Below are 12,651 nucleotides of genomic sequence, written 5' to 3'. Positions count from 1 at the left end.
CAGAGAAAAGGCGCTGTACTCGTTTTCAGAAGGAGGTGGATTTTTCTGCTAATAAAGGCATCAACCAATCACGTTGTAAATACGCCCTGGTGGACACTAGAGAGAATGCAGCTTTAAGATATGAAGCATCGACTTCACTTTTCAGAACTGGAGGTTGACGCCTGCAGATGAACCAAGAGGGCAAACTTTATTACTCCTTTCAACCTTTACAAAGGCAGCGCAGACCAGATCCACTTCTGTTCTTGAAGATCAGATCTCATCCAGCAGCTTTAATGAGTTGTGAGTCGTGAACCCACCTGTGTTCTGATCTCTCTGTGTGTGTTTGCAGGTGATGTCTTTTGTGGCCACTCTGCTCTACTTCCTGCACACCATCTTCTCCGCCATTCGATGGAAGAGGTCCTAAAAAAACCAAAACATAAACCAAGAAGAAGACCAAAAGGAGAAGAAACCAAGCTGACCAGCCGACTGGAACACCTTTTGTGTTTGTGCTCTTTCTTGATGTTCTCAGCAGGACTCAGTTGAATGAGTATTGATGCATGTTGATTGTTCTGGTTAACGAGGTCGGCCTGAACATTATTACCCCAGAATTCACTCTTTTCTTAATCCGGAAGGCAGCAGTTTGGTGACAAGAACCTGTTCAAGTTCAAATTTGTCACAAATAAAATATATCGTACAGAGTACAAGGAAGGCCAATGAGTGTAAATAACTAACTCAAGCTATAGGAGCAGGTACTACATCATGATGTACATCTAACGTTTTTTACTCTCACTGTATTTTTTATTACCAAACAAGAGAAACATCTTAAATGTTCAGTTTACCCAAAATACCAAAAACAAAACACAGCGAGACTGTTTCTGAGGCAGCGCGTAGTTACAATAAACATCGTTCACAGATTGTTTTCGGAAGATTAATCACAGTAACGAGGACACATTCTTAAATCTGTCAGCAACAAACATAAGATTGGCCACTAATGCACAAAATCTGCATCAAAACAGCCTCAAGCAACACGTCTGTGTGGCATCAACACGAGTATTTGTCTTCAGTGGCTCAGGTGTGACCTCTGACTGAACATCAGGTAACATCAGTGGAGCGCCACTTTAAACATTATTGACTTGATAAACTAGAGAACGTTCTGTGGCGTCATTCATTGGTTACTTTACTCTGCAGGTAAAATGACCAATGACCCCAAAACACCTGTTGTGTTTCTTAAAGTACACAATCCTCTTACAGATGCAGTGAACATTTCTAGAAATCAAAGTAACATTAAAGCTTTTCATAAACATTCAGCAGCGATGGTTCATTTAATAAATCATCTTTGGAGGTTTGCACCATTAAAGAAAAACAGAAACCTGGAATACTTCAAAGCCTTTACTTCCTGTTTGTGTTCTCCGTGTTTACGATGAACAAAAGACGACTTTCTCTCGTTTTACTCAGTTACACAAGTTGTTTTTGTTCTTTCCTGAAAGGCTCAGATTCACTGCATGAATGGATGTTTCCACATGAGTTATTATTTTCATTTGGGATGTAAATATTTAAATTGTTTCCTTTTGCAGCTGTTTTTGGATTCTCCGATATTAAATAAATGAATTGGGCGTTCAAACGTGGTTTGTTCAGACTTTTCTTTTCACCTCAGAGAGTCAGCGCGTCCAAGACGATCAACACGTTAAACTCTTCTGCACCGCGAAACGATTCAGAGACACAAGAAGCCGTTTCACCTGTTTATCATTTAGATATTTAGATTCTCTCCATTCTATATCACATTCCTGTAATGGTCCTTTAAAGGAGGACAAAGAAGAATTCAACAGAACTTAGAGTTGTATATTATGTATACTATGTATACTATGTTGAGCTGCTTTATGGTAGTTGCACTTGTAAATCTCAATGTATATTTAAAGGTTTATTCTTCTTCTTGAGTTGTTTCTGCTGCTTCCTGTGACTCACAATCATTACATTACTGACATCGGTCCAATGAAAGCAGAGTAAGTTGAGCTCAAACGTTCTTAAATCAGCGAGCAGACTGAGCGGTTAATCCACCCGTCAGGTGTTAGCTTCACCTTCTGTAGCCTCAGGACACGAGTTCTACATCTGCCATGATGAACAAACATGAGACTGACGAGGTGATACAGTGACTCCACCCTTTAACCATCTCTGCAAGTAAATATTAAAATCTACGGCACATGAACTTGTTGTTTGGGTTTTGCCTTACGGTCAAAAACAACACAGTGAATATCAGTAAGACTCTCACCTTCCTTCTGTTCGGTCGACATCATCTTATGGATTCAGAGCGCATCTCAATACACATTAGAGATTAGCCCCACGTGGGCTATATAAAAAACTTCTGCTCGTTACATGAAGACAGTCGTTTGTACACCTCTGTCTTCACAGTAAACTTTGTTAGGTTTATGAAATATCGTAAAATATTTGCTTATGTTTATGAAAAGATGAATAGTCAGGTGACCATTCTGTGTCTCTCTGCTGGTATTTGACCACGAGTGACATCTTTCACATTTAAAATATGAATTCAAAGTATCTGTGAGGTTGAAGTTGTTGAAATGAAATGTCTTCAGCCATAAAGACGATCATAGATCCTGAAAATAGAAACTCCGATCAGCTCCCGTGTGCAGCAGGAGCTGCAGCGCTCAAAGTTCTCATGGAGATAGTAGAACCTGAGGATTCTGGGTAGTGATGGCTGCCACCACTGCTCAGCCCACGGGGAGCCTGCCCAGCGGGCTGGGGATCTGCACCGCGGCCCCGGATGTCTTCTACCTGCCCGAGCTGGTGAGTGGACAGAGACAAGAGGACGAGGCGAACCCTCCCGTGAAGGGATCAGTTCCATCTTCATCCCTCGTTTAGATTTAAGCTCAAAGACTTTTAAACACAACGAATACTAAAACAAACTCAATGCTTCTTCACTTTGCTTCATTCATTTTGTTCACGTGGTTTTTATCTCAAAAGTCAAACAAGTTCTTTCAAAATGATGGAAAAAATGCATAAAATTAAAATGAATTGGAGTCCTACTGAGGGACAACGTAGACACAGTAAAAAAAAAAAGTGCACTTTATGTTTTATGTTTTATATTTATATAAAGGAGAGGTCAGACAGAGAGAAGTAAAGTTCAGGCGAAGCAGAAACCCACCAACACTCATCTAAAGGAGGAACAATATATATAAATAAAATATAAATGAACATATTTTACATGTTTATAATCATTATAACGTTATAATATGAGTTCTGTGATAACCTCGTGATTAGATGGTCACCGCTAAAGAAATGATCAAATCTAATTTCACCGGTTTGCTGCTAAATGAATACGATGCACGAAGATTAAACTCTAGAAATGTGCATTTTGGAGAAACGGGAGACGGTGACACATTTTGCTCATATGGGAGGAGCATCTTCGTCCTCTCACGTTTCTCTCATGTTGTATTTGTGCCGACTCTTCTTCTTCTCCTTCTTCTTCTTCTTCTTCTTCTTCTTCTTCTTCTTCTTCCTGAACAATGACAAAGATAGAAACTTCTCATGTGACCTCAAGGGTGTTTCAGATCATTAGTGTCTATATGAGAAGACCTGAATGTTCTTCAGTGTTGTGATGAAGATGCAGGTTCCATGTCACCAACGCCCACAACGAGCTGAGAATGTCTACACATTGTAACGACCAAGGCTTTCTTCTTCTTCTTCTTCTTCTTCTTCAGTTAATCTGCTCCAGTTGGAGTCGTGTGATGAGAAGCTGATGATGTCGCTGCTCCTGTAAAACTCATTTTATAAAGAAAAGTAAAGAAGAGAATCTGACACTAAAGTGAAGCGACATCACCTGTTTACAACAGGAGTAGTTTTAATTTGATGCGTTTTCTTTCATCAAACCTAAATTATGAACGCTAAATTGATTAATATGATTTTTGGGGAACGCATGCCTCATGACACGTAGACGGCAGTGATTTAGAGCTGAGTGTTCAGTGTTTCCTTGTGGTTTTACCATCATGTGTATGAAAGGAGCGTGCAGTGACTTCATCAGTGACTCGGGAGCCTGAGCATGTTAGTCACGGTGTTATCTGACTCACTGCACTCAAACCATCCTGTGGCCTGTTTTATCTCAGCCTCTCTTTCCTCTTGAACCGATGCCGAGTGTGTGAGACTCTAGACAAGCTGCTCTCACGGCACAATGAAGTATAACTGGAACGCAGCTGAAACAACATGTAAATGTAAACAGGAAGCTTCTCTCCGTGCATTTGTCTTGCTTGTCATAATGTAACTTATAATAACGGTTGTTTGACGTAATACATCACGACCGACTGCATTCAACGTACCCGTGGTTTGCAGAAACGTGTCAACGTTCCCCCAGAGACTGGGCTGCTCATTGGTGCGACGGTCACGTTCGTGCAGTGATTTAAGTCAAATCACTGTCGGGCAGGTTGTAAAGTGGCAAAAGTAACTCCAGGACCTAAAACATTTACAAAGACTGGGTTATTAAAGTATTATAAAGTATTAAAGTATTATAAAGTATTGAAGACGGGACTTCCAAATGAGCCGGCAGCAAATCAGACAAGAGTTCACGCTGTGATCCACCTGTTCTAAAGGTTGCAAGACGAAGATATCAAGCTTTTAATTTGGTTAAAAGTTTAATTAGACCTCGAGAGGGTGACACGTCTCTTCCTCATCAAATCAACAGAAAGATCACACACGATGAACTCCAGCTGCTTTACACAAGAAACTAAATGAATGGAGCAAGTTACATGAAGTTTGTCAGTGTGACCTTTGATTTCAGGTGATGTGAGACTCCATACATGAACCTGATGTCCATGACTGGAGCTTACATTGGCTTTAAAAGCCTTTTTAAGTTGAAGCTGCGGACGCTCAGAGGTTTCGAGCACTTTGACTTCCAGAGAGTTTGGGCGATGCAGATGTGATCGACACCGAATCTAAAGCCAGCTGAACAGCAGCCAGCTGTGCAGAGAGAGGAAGTGGAGAGTTTGTTCAGTCAGCAGGAGAGAGAAGTGGCTTCTGATGCCTCTCATTCACACACTGCAGAGTTCTAACTGCAGCTTTAAAAAGCGCTCGTGCTGTTTAATCCTTAACCGACAAAACTCTGTTCAAGTCAAAATAATGGTGATCGATGCCGACACGCAGATCAGTTCATGTGACAGAAATAACATCCGTTTACACCGCACAGCTTCCTGGCGATTGTCGTTCCCTTCATCTTCATCATCTTCTGCTAAACGGAGAGAAAGAAAATATTCACGCAGGAGTTCTGGGGAAAATATCTCGACACCTAAAGAGCAGAAAAACGAGAGAATAAAAACACGTTTCTGGAGAATCACTGCTCTCCAAAGAGCCGGACTCTACGCAGCGTGTTGGTGTTGAGATGCTGTCGCAGTGGGACAACGAAGAGGAGATTTAAAGATGGAGAAATAGAAGAGCTTAACCTTTACAACTTCACATCCGTGTAAAAGCATAACTGCAGACTGAAGCAGAGGGGCGGGATCGTAAAACACTCGGTTATGTTGATGAAGAGATGAATGGTCAGGTGACCACGAGTTTGGTTTGAACAATAAACAGTGAAAGTATTGTGGAGGCTGGACTTTACCTTTCTACACTGTGATGAGGTCTACAACGCTCTCTTTAAGCTCGACCACAAACAAGAAGGTACGCGTCCACCTGTTCGGTGGTTTGGATCCTGGTGGCGTCGACCTACGTGGACCCACCGAACCCTCTGGGCCGGGTGACGTTCGTCTCCGTCTTCTGCTTCGTCGGGACATTCCTCTGGACGGAGGTCATAAGAACCTCTCCGGCTGGGCTGCTGCTGTAAGACCAGAGAGAGAAACGGATCGGAACGATGCAGGAAGGAACGCAGAGAACGAGTGATGTCATTTCATCTGTGTGTCCAGGACGTTGCCTGGCAGCCTTCTTCTACCTCATGCAGGCGTGGATCTGGCTTACATCACCTTCCAGAAGAACCCCGCAGACTTAAAGATCTACCACATCGACATCGCTGCTGTGGTGAGAACTGACCTGAAGACAATCAACAACTGAATTGACTGAAAAACACTGTTTTCTGAATGAACCGCGCACTCAGCCGTTACAGAGCAGAGCCGTACTTCACTGAAGTAAGACTGACAATCATTGATAATGTAGCATAGCTCAGTCAACGCTAGCCATGCTGACGTCAGAAACAGCTGAGAGGGTTTAGCTTCATGTCAGGTCAAATTCTTGTTTTTGTCAACGGAGTCTGGTGTCGAGCGGCTGTGGACATTTTACTGTTTGACTTTTCTTTTTTCTTATTTCCTTAAAAAAATGGCAACGTGTTGACATGCTAAAATAGCACAAGTTTAAAGGAACAATTCAACATTTTGTTTAATTTGCTTTCTTAACTGAGAGCAATGGGAGAAGATTGATACCAGATTGATAAATATAAAGCTACAGCTAGTTAGCTTAGCTTAGCATAAAGAGTGGGAACAGGGAGGAACAGCTAGCCTAGCTATGCTCAAAGGTAACACCCACCAGTCCTCTGAATCTCTTATCTTATTAACACGTTATATCTGGTTCTGTTTGCTTAATCTGTACATGAGTCCAGGAAGTGTTTTCTGGACTGACAACAAGCTTAGTGAGCTTTAGAGGTGCTGGTAGGTGGATCTCAGCCAGACAGCTGCTTCCCTGTTTCCAGTCTTTATGCTAAGCTAAGCTAACTGGCTGCCTGCTTCATACCCATTGACAGACCGCTATCGATCTTCTTAACTATCCATCAGAAAGAAAGCTAACAGCCTCAGCATGTTTCCCCAAATGTCAAACTATTCCATTTTAAAAACAACAATAACTCCATAACAATGTATATAAATGTGTGTGTGTGTGTGTGTGTGTGTGTGTGTGTGTGTGTGTCTTACAGGTCTTCGCATATGTTGCCACACTCTTCTACTTCATCCACACCATCCTCTCCTCCATCCGATGGAAAAACTTCTGAAAAATGAATCACAGACCTGAGTGTGTGTGTGTGTGTGTGTGTGTGAGTGTGTGTGTGTGTGTGTGTGTGTGTGTGTGTGTGTGTCTGTGTGTGTGTGTGTGTGTGGATCAGATTCATAATGAAGGTTTTAGACTCAATTACATTTTTTTAAAATTTTAATCTTTAAATTTAGATTTAAAAAATGAAATCAATAATTTAAAGAAATTGGTAAAAGTGATGTCATTTCTTTATGGACTACTTGCTCAACATATACGTAAATACACACACACACTTTTTTAAGCACATCTCATTCTGAGCCACTGATCTTTAGAACATGTGTGAGTGTTCAGGGAGCTGCTGGTCTGTGGGTCCGTGTTTCTTCTGCTTCCCGTCTGAAATAAATGAAGTTTAAAACCTTTAAACCTTTATTACGCGCTCTGCTCTTACACACAGCCGTCGCTCTCTTCCCTTTGTTCACTGACAGGCTTGTGTTTCTCTGCAGTAGCTTTAAAGTTGTGAAATACTTTTCACTGATCTTTACATTTCTTTTAATGATCTTTTCTTTGTGATATAGATTCAAAGCTTTAACCAATCGTCACTTAAAGGAGGATGAAGTGTATTTTCAGCTACTTGGTCTAAATTTGTAGTTTTTTTTCCACTTTTGTGTTCTCAGATTAAAACAAGATATAAATGTAAACACAGCTGAGTCCTGGTTCTCTTTACTTCCTCTGAAACTATTCATCTGATCCACTCTGATTTATTTTGATCTTCACATGTGCACTTTCTGCTCAATAAATTCAAACTGCTGCAAGAACACCTGCAACCTACAGAGTTGTTAGTGCAGTCAGTCAGGGAACAGTTAGTACTTATAGAGAAAGATATCACGATCTTAAACATCACCAATAAGTGCAGAGCGCTGTAGAGTACAAAAACACAACATTCTTCATGCAGAAGCATACCGGTCCATCAGAACATTCTGCAGACATGAGCTCCAGTGGCGCAATCGGTCAGCGCGCGGTACTTATAAGACAGTACACTGTAGAGTCATGCCGAGGTTGTGAGTTCAAGCCTCACCTGGAGCATTTATAGAGTTTGACGGATTAATATGTATTCAGCCTCCATCAATGGACAGCAACAGACAGTAAACACGAGATGAAGATCACCAGAGGCTCTGTGGTGTTACTGGATGTTTGTAGCTTCCTGCTTCCTGCTGGTGGAGATGCTGCAGAGCTTTTATTGGTATTATAGGTAGTATACTATTTGTATACTATTATATACTATTATACTATTTGTAGAAATAGATTCAGTGGTGACTGTGTTGGATTGTTTCAGACGTGAGTGATCGAAACATGTCCAATAACTCCAGAGCAGCATTCAGTAGCAAAGACAGATGTAATCATTGACCTGTGTTTAAAGCATGAAGTTAAAAAGCTTGAAACAAAGCTTCCACCTATTCTGGACATCTCTAGAATGATCTTATATTGGAGAGATTCATGTTGTGCTTACTGATTAGAAGATACTCTGGTTACTACTGAAGGTAGCAGCTGCTTTACAACACAAGTAATATTAACACTCTGTTATCCACCAAACTATGTAAAGGCTCCAGGTGAGGCTTGAACTCACAACCTCGGCATGACTCTACAGTGTACTGTCTTATAAGTACCGCGCGCTGACCGATTGCGCCACTGGAGCTCATGTCTGCAGAATATGATGTATATGTATATGTTATTATATTATCTAACGGAATATTCTGCTTCAATCCATATTTGTTGGCATTTAGTTTTTCAAAGACATTTTCACTGTAAAAAACTGTTTGCTTCTCCATTTCTCCAAAACAGTTAAACAGTTAAACTAAACTTTGGACAAACACTTCAGTGTGGTCTAAGCTAACCCAACGTCATCACAGGTTCAGATTCATTATTATATGTAATAAAACATAGAAATAAGCTCCAGTGGCGCAATCGGTCAGCGCACGGTACTTATAAGACAGTACACTGTAGAGTCATGCTGAGGTTGTGAGTTCAAGCCTCACCTGGAGCATTTATAGAGTTTGATGGATAACATAGTGTTAATATTACCTGTGTTTATAGCATGGAGTTATTTTCAGTACACGTTTAAACTGCTGACATAATGGGTTATTTGCAACACAGTCAGGTTATAAAACATAGTTTTTTGTAACTAGTTAAAGTAAAATGTGGTCTGAAGCTAATCCACTCCTTTCTCTAGATCCATAGTTGTTGCACAGACGAGAGTGGTTTTAATGTTATCATCATACGATTCCTCTAAACAGAAAGGAATAAGAGATGAAACTCTGATTGGTTCAATCAATTTAACAAATTCCCTCACTGTTGCAGATGTTATCACTCTGGGACTAATTGAGGAAAATGTTACCTTATCTTATCTTACAGCCAAAGCACACCTGTGATTAAATACAACCTCTTTGTGCGTTACTTTGTGTCAGATTATGCAGCATTTAACAAGCACAAGAGGAGCTAAAAACACACTTGTGCGTCACAAATAGTGAGCGACTAACGAGGAAGTGAGAACAGGTGAGCAGGAGGTCAGGTGACTGCAGGGCTAACGAGGGACAGGTGAAGCTAATCAGGGCGGGGCAGACAATAAGAACAGGCGGGAAAACACACAAAGACAGGAAGTGAAGTGAAGCGAGAGGAGAGGTGAGTAACAAAATAAAACAGGAAACACTAAACATGAGCTAAGAGCAGAGAACATCATGAGGAGCAGAATGTGAACATGTTGGAAGCTTTCACACTTTGTAGTGAAATCAGAGACACACAGGAGTGTTTATCCTGATACAGAATCACAGCAGCAGCAACGTCACACACACCCAACGTCATCACAGGTTCAGATTCATTATCATATGTAAGGCACACAGACATGAGCTCCAGTGGCGCAATCGGTCAGCGCACGGTACTTATAAGACAGTACACTGTAGAGTCATGCCGAGGTTGTGAGTTCAAGCCTCACCTGGAGCATTTACATAGTTTGACGGATTAATATGTTTAATGCATGGCGTTATTGTCTTCAACACTTCCTCCACTGAAGAAGCAACACTTCAACTTGTGGAAGAACTCATTTCTTTCTTGGTTGTTTCCCTTCAGGTCTGGTTGCCTCGACTATTTGGGCTAAAACTTTAAACAAGGTGCAAATCTAAACCTGAACCTCTCAAGTCCCAGAGAGGTGAAATACTTGTTGCTCATTGTTGGTCCAGACAGGAAGTTCATCAGGTACAACATGCTTCATTCAATGCTTTAGAGACACAAAAGGGACGAATCACACGTTTTTACAGATCTGAACTTTATGACATCACTACATTTAGCAACAGTTGAAGGTGGAAGAGGAAGTTCTATAGAAAACAACATTGATGACGTTAACATTGTGTCACTGTCGGCCTTCACTGGGTGCATTATGTCAACATGTAACACGTCTTTGGATGACAAAACAATCTCAATCCACCACATTTGGAGAACAAACGTTCTTATTTCCCACATATTTTCGGCCCTCCGGCCTCCATCATCGCCCGTCTCGTGGTCCGCACTCTCCCACTCTACCAGATGGTGCGTTTCACACCCGCCCAGATCGAGCGTTTGATTCCCTGCGCGGCCCGCACGTCGTCCCAGTTGAGCCGGGTGTTGGGTATCTCGTCCCGGGGCTCCGGCTCGGGTCGGGCCCCGTCTCTGGGACTCGCCACCACCACGGGCAGAGGGCCCCGCTGAGACTGGTACTCCACCACGTGGAGCTGCTTCTTGTCGGCCAGCTTCTGGTGGATCTCCTGCCGGTGTGGAAGAAGAAAGCGGACGTTAGTGGAGAGAGGAAGAGAAACCGATCCTCCCTGTATTTCCTGTTTAAAACTCTCCCGCTAGGCCCTCACCTGATTGGCTAACCCGGTGAAGAGGGCCCTGGTGATGTTGAGCAGGTTGACCGATCCCTCCACTTTGCAGTAAATGTCCTTGATGCCGATCAGCCTGCACAGAGTGATGACGGCGCGGTGGCAGTGCAGACCGTAGCCTGCAGACACACAAGACATATCAAACGTGTAGAGCATGCAGAGCCTTCTATCGGGGTCCATGTCACAATACATCATAACGTGATGCAGTAAATTCATCTGGGAATGTTGCACATACAATAAAAACTAAAAAATGTCTCAATCATGCAGGAAAATAGAGACTAAACATTTAACGCCCGTCCAACCTCTTCTTAGGAGAACCTAAGTAAACTGATATTTATGTGATTAATGTGACATTAATGTGACATCACAGAGGAGAACTTTAATACACGTTTTATGTTTCTATTTTTAACAATTATAAACACTTAACAGGCTTCTTCTTGGTGAAATGCAGTGCTTTCTTGTGACCTACAGATTTTATTAATTAATAATCAGCAGGTTACGTGTGAAAATGTGAAATTTGAAATACACAAGTAAGCATTTGATTCAGCATTTATAAATACAGATGTTTAAAATATCATCACGACTATCTTTTAATATTATTTCCCTCTTGTCTTGTTTTTCAGGAATCTTCTTGGAAGTGATTTGGAGTCAGAGCTGCAGATGAAGTCTAATAAATGTTTATGATCTTTATTCTGTTAACTAAAGAGATTTAAAGGAGACGCACCGTCGTTCTGTTTCTTCATGCAGAGCGTCGTCCTCTTGAACTTTGACTGGATGTCGTGATAAACTGTTTAAGAGAAAAACAATAACTGGATTATAATCAAAGCATGTGGACAAAGTAGAAATAGAGAACAATTCAATTCAAAACAACTTTATTAATCCACCGAGGGAGAAACACAGAAACAATTCACCACCAAACACGTGACGGCAGACCAGAAACATACGGAGCATTTAAGAGTCAGATTGATTATAAATATTATTATTAAGTATTATTTACAATTATTCTCTTTTTCTCCCTCTTAATAATAGTATTTTTTGTGTAAATGTGTATATGAAGGAATGTGTATGCATGCGTATACTGTACATACATATATATATATAAATAAAGGTTGTATTGCAGATGGCGGTTAGTTTACGTCCTGATGGCAGCGGAGAGAAGAAGAAGAACATGTTTGCTGCTTTCTGGAGGATTTGTTGGTTGCAGCAATAATTCAACAACCGAACCGACTCACGACAAACACACTCGATTGTTCCAACAGTAGTCTGGTTATGTTCTCGTGTTGTGCATCTTGTTTTCCTCCCTCAGGTCAGGTGTTTCTCTACCTGTCCACCAGATGTCCAGCGCCTCCTGCTGCTCGTTACTCATTCAGACAGTCACAACGAAGCCTGAGGGAAGTCTTCAGCCTCGTAGCTGGAGGTTAACTTCCTGTTAGTTGTGTCGCACCACTGCTGTCTGTCTGTCTGTGTCTGATGTGTGTCTGATGTGTGTCTGATGTGTGTCTGATGCCTGTCCGATGCGTGTCCGATGCGTGTCCGATGCGTGTCCGATGTCTGTCCGATGCGTGTCCGATGTCTGTCTGATGTGTGTCTGATGTCTCCTCCAGACATCCCGTTAGCATCTAATGAGCTTCATGAGGTCGGTGTAACACAGAGGAAGAGAGGCAGCAAAAGAAGAAGAAAAAGTGGAGCTCGGAGGATTCTTCCTGCTGGGTGAAGAGATCTAAATGACACACGCACACGCACACACACACACACACACACACACACACTCACTCACTCACTCACTCACTCACTCACTCACTCACTCACTCAC

General features: G+C 41.8%; 2 protein-coding genes and 4 non-coding genes across 6 annotated transcripts in view; 4 read left to right on the top strand and 2 right to left on the bottom strand.

The window, feature by feature from the left end:
* Positions 1-2,685: 2,685 nt before the first annotated feature.
* LOC116400560 (myelin and lymphocyte protein-like) lies at positions 2,686-6,994 on the top strand. Its single transcript, XM_031878469.1, has 4 exons — positions 2,686-2,785; positions 5,655-5,799; positions 5,877-5,994; positions 6,878-6,994. The coding sequence occupies exons 1-4, from the start codon at positions 2,686-2,688 to the stop codon at positions 6,950-6,952; spliced, it is 438 nt and encodes a 145-aa protein (XP_031734329.1). The 3' UTR covers positions 6,953-6,994.
* A 925-nt stretch (positions 6,995-7,919) lies between these two features.
* Positions 7,920-8,013, top strand: trnai-uau (transfer RNA isoleucine (anticodon UAU)). Its single transcript has 2 exons — positions 7,920-7,957; positions 7,978-8,013. It is a non-coding gene; the product is annotated as a tRNA-Ile (tRNA).
* Positions 8,014-8,529: 516 nt separating this feature from the next.
* Positions 8,530-8,623, bottom strand: trnai-uau (transfer RNA isoleucine (anticodon UAU)). The gene is made up of 2 exons: positions 8,586-8,623; positions 8,530-8,565 (listed from the first exon to the last, which is right to left on the bottom strand). It is a non-coding gene; the product is annotated as a tRNA-Ile (tRNA).
* Positions 8,624-8,877: 254 nt separating this feature from the next.
* trnai-uau (transfer RNA isoleucine (anticodon UAU)) lies at positions 8,878-8,971 on the top strand. The gene is made up of 2 exons: positions 8,878-8,915; positions 8,936-8,971. It is a non-coding gene; the product is annotated as a tRNA-Ile (tRNA).
* Positions 8,972-9,612: 641 nt separating this feature from the next.
* mrps5 (mitochondrial ribosomal protein S5) overlaps positions 9,613-12,651 on the bottom strand; it is a gene marked incomplete at its 5' end in the record, with an annotated part of 7,542 nt that continues 4,503 nt past the window's right edge. Inside the window, 3 exons of the mRNA XM_031878463.1 lie at positions 9,613-10,721; positions 10,821-10,957; positions 11,563-11,625. Coding sequence (XP_031734323.1) covers positions 10,497-10,721; positions 10,821-10,957; positions 11,563-11,625 — 425 coding nt within the window. The remainder of the gene's footprint in view (positions 10,722-10,820; positions 10,958-11,562; positions 11,626-12,651) is intronic.
* On the top strand, positions 9,831-9,924 carry trnai-uau (transfer RNA isoleucine (anticodon UAU)). The gene is made up of 2 exons: positions 9,831-9,868; positions 9,889-9,924. It is a non-coding gene; the product is annotated as a tRNA-Ile (tRNA).

Source organism: Anarrhichthys ocellatus, unplaced genomic scaffold (genome assembly GCF_004355925.1).
Source record: "Anarrhichthys ocellatus isolate YVR2014 unplaced genomic scaffold, GSC_Weel_1.0 scaffold180, whole genome shotgun sequence".
Taxonomy (NCBI): Eukaryota; Metazoa; Chordata; class Actinopteri; order Perciformes; family Anarhichadidae; genus Anarrhichthys; species Anarrhichthys ocellatus.
The sequence above is the reverse complement of the archived record's forward strand: the minus strand, read 5'-3'. Positions and strand labels throughout refer to the sequence as shown.